The sequence below is a fragment of the Mercurialis annua genome, linkage group LG7, assembly GCF_937616625.2.
Source record: "Mercurialis annua linkage group LG7, ddMerAnnu1.2, whole genome shotgun sequence".
NCBI lineage: Eukaryota > Viridiplantae > Streptophyta > Magnoliopsida > Malpighiales > Euphorbiaceae > Mercurialis > Mercurialis annua.
In genome coordinates, this window is record NC_065576.1 from 7,353,858 (window position 1) to 7,362,439 (window position 8,582).

The 8,582-nt window shown below is 29.5% G+C and overlaps 1 protein-coding gene across 1 annotated transcript; it reads right to left on the bottom strand.

Moving 5' to 3' along the window:
- Nucleotides 1-7,014: 7,014 nt before the first annotated feature.
- On the bottom strand, nt 7,015-8,582 carry LOC126655459 (UDP-glycosyltransferase 91A1-like). Its single transcript, XM_050349657.1, has one exon. The coding sequence runs from the start codon at nt 8,488-8,490 to the stop codon at nt 7,075-7,077; it is 1,416 nt and encodes a 471-aa protein (XP_050205614.1). The 5' UTR covers nt 8,491-8,582; the 3' UTR covers nt 7,015-7,074.

Here is an 8,582-nt window from a genome sequence, read left to right on the forward strand (position 1 = left end):
AACATGAAATTAAATTCTTTTTTATTCAAAAAAATATAAATAAGTCCTTTATTTTTAAAAACTAACTAAAAACCATAATCAAATTAACACTAATTTAAATTCTTAATTAATTTAACTAAATTTAAATAAATTTTAAAAATATACAATTAATATATGCGAGACATGTAGAATGTTTTAAACAAATTTCCAAACGCAAAAGACGTTAATTTAATTTTTCAGGGTACAATTGAAACACAAAAATGCAAAATAGAGTAAAATTGACAAATTTTCAACGTCAGGCTATGATTGAAAAGGGGCTAAAAGGTCGGGGTTTTTAAGACATTAGGCCATAAATTATAGTATCCATTTTGTAATTATATGAAAGTTCAGAGTGATATGTAAAATTTTATTCCATTATTTAATAATATTATGTGTTACACTTTTGATGAATTCACCTAATTTTTTTATTTATAAGTTAATTTAGGCTGGATTTATGGATGTTATTATATGAATACACGTTATATATTGAACATTAGATTTAGACTAACGTTTTACCTATGCGTATGAATTAATATTTTTTTTATTTTATTGAAAATGATCGATGTTGATGTTATATTTTTTTAGTTAATTAAAATTTTCAAATACAAGCTGATGTTGAAGGATCAGAAGAATACTGAGGGCTAAAGTTCCGTCATAGTCAATCTTATGCAGATTTTTTCTGTATGATATGTGATTGGAGATCAATTCGTTATCAAGCGGATACAACAACATCATTTAAATCTCATTTCTTTACGGAAAGATACAAAAAAGATATATAAATTTGGGCAGTAGGTTATTAATCAAATGAACTCTATATAAAGTTTTTTTTTGTATTAATTAAGTTATTTATATAATTTTAAATTTTGCACTCGATGTCTCAAATTTTAAAAATAACTAGTTTCGCATTACGTGCTATGCACGTGGCTCGTAACGTAACTCGTCAATGAACATATTAGTAAATTTATTATAATTATATTAATTTTTTATTTATAATTAATATTAAATTAGTTAAGAATTTTTGTAAAAATAAATATAATATATTTGGTTATTAATTTTTTTTTCATATTAAATTTATTCTTCTTTTGGTTTTATAATAACCATAATTAAATAATAAATTAATTTTATTAATAATATCTTTAAAAATAATAAGATAGAAATTTAAATAATATTATATTGATCAAATATAATATTTTAATTTTATAGTTCAATCAAACTAAAAGATAGTTATTCCTACTAATTTGGAGACAATTTAATTATTTTTTACTTACTAAAAACTAAATTGGAGATAATTTAGCTACCTATTCTAATTAGTGCTTTAATTACAATAGTGATTAATTAAATAATTAATTAGTTAATGACTATAAAATCTTTATTTAGTAGTACACTGAAAAGGATTATTCCGTAAATTTGCCTGTTCCCCCCTCCCACCCACCCATCCGTGCTTTTATATATAATATAAATTAACAAAGCATTTTCAACAGCAACGGGATTGCTCACTTATTTTCCAGAGGTCAAATCGCATATGTAATTGTTGAAATAATTGATGAATAACAATAATTAAACATATCATAAATATATCTATTAATAGGTTGAGAAAAGTTTAACCTTATAAAAGTAAAACTGATTCTTGAGAACTCTCAAACACTCGTCCTTCACTTTAAGGCTTGTCCCTCTCTCATGGGATTTTTTTTAACCGAGTCTTCTCTTGACGGATGGATAATACTCGTAATAGCTACACTACAAGATACTGCTTCATTAGCAAAGAAAATAGTGGTCGTAAATTCATTAAAAGTGGTTATAACATGTCTATTGGACGGAAAAATTTGGTCGTATCCGGTTGTAACAGGTTCCGCCATAAAAAGTATTTGGAACGGTAAAAACATATCTAGTCGTAATGTTTTTGCAAAGATAAATTTCCAGTCACAAAAGTTACGTTAATAGCAACCTAAAATTAATCCGGCCGTAATTTAATTTGTACCTTCATAATTTTATAAAGCAATTGCAACCACAACTTTAAAAACAATTGCGATCAAATTTCCTTTGCAATTTTATAAGTTGGGATAAAATAACATTACTATAATTAATTTTTTATTTGGACGATAAATTTATTTCTGTAACACAAATCAGGATTAACAAAAATTTAAAAATTACATATATATCTTCATTATAAAGTCAGATGTGCTTCAGCCCTTGGCTGCCCCATTTTACTCCCATAAAACAATGTAACAAGACAATTAAAGTGAGATTTATAAATAAGATAATCCAATTTGTTGAAACTCATTTCAATTTGAGGGGGTTAATTTAGTGATCTACACTATTCATTATAAAATAAACGGTGCAGGTCAACTTGAAGAGGTTAATTTAATGATCTATACCATTCATTATAAAATGAACGGTGCATGTCAATTTAATCAAAATTATATTTTGTGATAAATCACTGCCGCCTGATCCGGTCAAATGAACCTGAAAAAATAAAAAATAGAGAACAGAACGTCAGCCGAAATATCGGTGTGGGCCACCGGCAAATCGCTCCGACTGTCTAATCAGTATTTAAGGAAGAAGAGAAAAGAGAAAGAAAAGAAGAGAAAAAGAGTGTGTGTAGAATCAGAAAAAAGTACCTTTTAGGATTTGTCAATAAAGCGATTTATATAATATTTCTTGGTACGGTCTTACCACAGTGGATTACACACATGGTAGCCAAGTCATCCTCCAAGATTGTAGGAGTTTATGTAACTTAATGGAGAATTCCTTTGTTTTTGTTAAAAGAAATGGTAATTGAATGACACACATGGTAGCCAAAAAAGCCCTTAATAATTATGGCTTTTGTTGTAAATGTAATCCTGGAGCTCGACTTCTGAAGCTAGAATCGAGACTCATCTAGTCGGTTTTTTTCTTCAATGAAGAGTTAGCTTTGGCAAAAAAAAATTCCCTATTCTTGCAAATATTTTTCCAAAAAGTTTGAATGTTTGTAAAAGCTCCTAAATATTTGAAATAGGCTCACTGGTTTATCAAGTCCATAAAAGCCCAACTTTTATACACATGAAGTAGACAGTAGACTCAAGGTGAAGATGTTTATTTATGCAATGCATCACCCACATTGATTAGGCTAATTGAATCAATGATAAACAGACTTTTACTGAGTAAAGCAAAATTTGTTATCATGAGAGCATTAAGTTGAATTTACTGGTAACGAATAGTTGATTATGACCAACATATACAGTAAGCACTCAGCACTATAAATACAAGACTAAAAGCAGATTCAGCATCAAATACAAAAGCAATGCTCCACACAGTAAAATGAGTTCAGATGCAGTACCATTATCAAAATTGTTTCTAAGAAAAACTCATGTAAATAAAGCTATCCAATCCGTACCTAATGTTCAAATCATCAAAAAGAAACAAAATGAAGTCTAAAACCATGCAAATTTAATACAATAGCAATGTTTGTATATGTTGTAGCACAATCAACCAAAAACACGAATCAGTATAAACTATAAAATCACTCGGCAGAATCCGAGACATATGATGCACAAATCTTTAGTTTTTCATACATCAATACTCATAACACTTCCTACAGGTAATTCCTACATATAATGAGTTCTTATTCTACAATTTTCTTGAAAATGATATACCTGATTATTCTTGCGTTTAGATGGACTTTTAACTTACTAATAGATAGGGTGGCACATTATGTGGGCCACATCAGCACCACATAAGTATAAGCATGTGTCAATTGAGGCTTGGATAAATTTGAAACGAAATCATGCATTTCATTTCAAATTTGATGAAATTGAAAGGTATAGACTTTTATAAAACTTTCTTTAAAGGATTGACTTTTTTTAATTATTTGGTACTCTTATTTCTATTTGGTTTAATCACCAAAAAAAACCCCACCTTTTAGCCCCTTTTCAAATGCACCCTGACGTTGCAATTTTGTCAGTTGCACCCTAATTCGCACCTTTGGTTTTCAATTCCACCCTTAAGTACTAAATTGATCTCTTTTTCATTTGAAAAAGTTAAAATAAATCATCTATATTTAACTTTTTATGTGGAAGAGAGTTCAAACGAGTACTTTATAAGAGTTTTTATGAATTTTTTTCGAGTGAAAAAAGTCCAATTTAATTTTGAGGGTAGAATTGAAATCCAAAGGTGCGAATTAGGGTACAACTGACAAAATTGCAACGTCAGGATGCAACTGAAAAGGGGATAAAAGGTGAGGTTTTTTTTGGTGATTAAGCCTTTCTATTTAAATTTTGCACTCAACATCTCAAATTATAAAAACAAATAGCAAGGCATTTACAACAGCAACAGGATTGCTCACTTACTTTCCAGGGATCAAATCGCACATGTTTGTTGAAATAATTGATCAATAATAATAATCAAACAAATCAAAAATATATCTATTGACAAGTTGTGAAGAGTTTATAAAAAAAAAACTGATCCTTGAGAACCTTTGCACACTCATCCTTGACTTCAGGGCCTGTACCTCTCTAATTCAATAGGATTTTTCATCCTAGTCTTCTCTTGGCGGATGGATACTACTCGGATAGCTATTTATGATACTATGTTGAATGTGTAGTTTCGGATTAAGGGACAACCGACCGAGCCTCTCTCCGGAACAATGTCTAGATCGTTACGAAAATGCCAGTGCGGGGTTAAATTACTGAATTAATTGGATATATTTTTAAAAATATAAAAAGGAAATTTAAGCCCTTTTATTAATGAATAAGTGAACTAAAAAAATTGTTAGCGTTGGAAACAAAGCAATTATTTAAGTTTGTAAGGTATGGTGGGGAAGGAAGAAGAAAGATACTGAGCTGTTCTATTATTTATGTAAAGGCTGCCAGAAGTTATTAAAAGTTGGTGAAGTATTGGATATCACTTTAATTGTTTAATAATTGGGTTGATGATTGCTTATATGAAAAATTACTCTTATGTCCTCACAATATCATAATTTACAATTTTAATTTATTATTTGAAAATCAAACAACACGGTTTTTTTATCTTTGTGTGTTAATATTTTAGTCCTTTCAACTATTTCTATTGTTAGTCAACTAAGTAAAACAATTTACTCAAATAATTAAATTTTGATTTAGCCATTAAACTTATTTTCAACACAAATATAAATTTAAATTGTATTTTTAACATTCAATAATTTAACAATAATATAATTTATTTATTTTTACACTTAATCTTTTTAAGTTTCTTACTTCATTCACTTTCAAAACTACAAAATAAAGAAAAAAGTTGTTTTTTTTAAATTAAAATATCAATAAAAATTAAATTGAAACATCAAATCATTAAATTTTATAATAGTATAATTGTATATTAAAAATATAAATTTAAAGATTAAATTAAATTTTTAATTCTTTTTATTAAATAAATTGACTTAGTGTGAGGGACATGAGAATAAAAGGTCAATTCTATCTTTTGCTATTGTTTATATGATTTTTATATGAATAAAAGGTCAATTTTATTTTTGAACTTATAATTTGTGGTAAAATAATGTATTTTAATTGATAAATTAAAGACAAGATATTTCATTTTATCAAAGGACAGAATTGTATATATGAACAAGTTTATGGATTAGAATGATTTAATTCTATTTTTATTTGACTAAAAATAGAGAGTATTGTTCCAAATTACTTTAAAAATAAAAAAATATAATCTTCAATTAATTAAAATGACCGAAAATAAATTGCTTAACATTGAACCACAAGATTCCTATTATTCTTTCATATATTACTAACATTTAAAATTTATTATTAGTAGTCAGTTAGGTTTTTCCATTCGTATATGGTGAGAAATCAAAATATTTCTCAAGTTTTCATTGAAAAATGAATTTATGAAACTAATAAAAAATTTATACAGTTACATTTGATTCTTAAACTAGTAAACATTATATATACACCTGATTGTTTTGCGAAATTTTAAAATATTTATTGTAATTGCAAACCGCGTAAAGTTCGTGATTAAATTTGTAAGATGGTCTATAACCACGTTGTCTCTAAAAATAAACAGCCACTACGATAGACACCGCAAATGGTAAATCGATCTATAACTCTTTTTTATATTTGCAAACAACCACTACAATGTACTGTAACACTATTAGAATATAGCATTTTAGCGACAGACTTTTTAATCGCTGTAAAAATTCGCCGCTAAAATAGTTTAGCAATGGAAACAGTTCGTCGCTAAAATCTGTGAGCTAAATATTAGCGACAAAAAATATCATCTGTCACTAATTTAGCGAGCGATTTGTTTGTCCCTAAATGTATTTTTCCTTCATTAAATCAACAAATGTTTAACAATTTATTGATTACATAGCAACAATTATCGACAGATTAGCGATGAAAATTTAGCGATAGAAATAAAAAAAAATTGAAAAAATGTATTTTATATTTAACCGTAATAGTTATACGTATTAACTATTATTTAATATCATTTTTCGTATTTTCGTATGTCATTTTCAAAAAAATTGTAAACTTTATTGTAGATCAACCATCGTAAAATTGATCTGTGGACTCTCTTAACTTTAAAGTTCTATTATTCATCAAAAAAAAAACTTTAAAGTTCTCTCACATTTTACTCCATCTTACCAAACTTAAATTATCATTATATATATGTTATATTTAACTTGTAACTAAAAAGACGAATAATTATTCCCCCACTTTAAGATAATTACTTTTTAAAAAATTATTATTATTTTTTAAAATTATTATCTTTTAAATATTTTTTTAAATAATGAATTTTTAGTGATGGATTAAAATCTGTCACTAATTAGCGATGGATTTAGCGATAAATTATTATTTTTCAGTAAAACAAATTTTGCGCCTCACATGCTTATGATTTCATTCATAAAGACACTTAAATTTTTGTAAATTCGCTTTAAAAACCAACATGCTATTTCATTGTTTTTATTTTTTTGAGAGATTTAGTTAAATGGTGTTATTAAGATGAAATTCTGTTACATAAAAGACAAGTTGCCAACCTGACAAAAGACAAGTCGCCAATCTGATGGCTATTTCATTGTTTTTATTAATTAGTTATTACATGCTAATTAACCACAGCTTTTGCTTGCTTGTTTGTCGTAAGATAATCAAGAAAATTGTTAATGTACATCTCTTGTCTCTGCTTATCTCCAAAAAGTATTCTCATCTCCTCAGCTTTGTCTCTGTATATTTTACCTTCTTCTTTCACTATCACCAATTTCAACGACTCAGCTACTGACTCGCCGGTAAACTCACCCGTAAACGATCCATCAAACTCGTTTCTTGGTATTGGATATCCCATTTTTTTCTCCTCCAGAATTCTTGCATTTATTCCCTGATCGGCTAAGAATGCCATTAATATAAGAGGTCTCGCATATTGACTCGCTTCCACAACTGAACTCCATCCTGAGTGAGTCAAGAACCCACCCACCGAGTCATGAGCTAAAATCTTGAGCTGAGGAACCCAACTGGTGCAGACCACACCACGCTCTTTGGTTCGCTCCTCGAACGCATCGGGCAGTTCGATTACTTCCGTATCAGATAACCCTCTACGATTTCTCAGCACCCAAAAGAATGGGAGCCCCGATAACTCGAGCCCCAGAGCGATCTCATTTAACTCGTCTTGACTCGGTTTCGCTTCGCTGCCAAATGCTACATACACTACAGAAGCTTTCTCTTGCTTATCTAGCCACTCTTTGATCGGAATCCACTCCTCCGTTTGTTCTCCGGTGTCATATTCTGTAGTCGGAAGCATACCAGTAGCTATACATGGTTTTCCATGAATCTCCTGAAGTAGATTTAACCATTCTGGTTCAAAATCCATGCAGCTTCTTACAGCAATCAGATCACAACCTTTAACTACCTCAGCGAAACGGAAAATATCAGAAACATCAGACGCATCACCAGTAACAGATTCAAAAATCCTTATGACTTCAAACAACTTATAAGCAACCTTTGTCGGAAAATTAACCCATTTTGGCGGGACTGTAAATTGTTCAGGTTTATTCCGATCATCGTCAAATGACGCTGGTTTAGTAACTATACCCAACGTAGCACCCAAGAATATACTAAAAAACCCATGTGAAATCCCGACACTTTTGGCGATTTCAGGCAGCCAAAAAGCTGAAAAATCATAGAACAACCAATCAACATCAGAATTTTCAAGAAATGTTTTCAATGGCTGTTTAAGACAATCATATGCTTTTTTAAGGTACTGGACTTTGTCGAATGGAAGATCAGTCGTAGCCTGAGCTTCTTCAGGAAGATGATCAATACGTGGCAACGGAACCTTGACGAATGTTATGAGATTGGATAGATTCGGAGGAAGTTTAGGAAGACGATCGATGTTTCGAGGAGTTGAAATGAAGGAGATTTTGTGATTTTTTTGAGCTAAAAGTTTGGCTAACTCTAGATATGGAATCATGTGACCGAAAGCTAGCCATGGAAAAAGTGCGATGTGGAGCTTGGAATCATCGGCCATGGATTTTAATGGAGTTTGTAAGACAATAGGTTGATTGAATTTCTGAAGAAAATAATAAGCTTGCCGAACTTGTGTAAGGCTCTTATAACAGA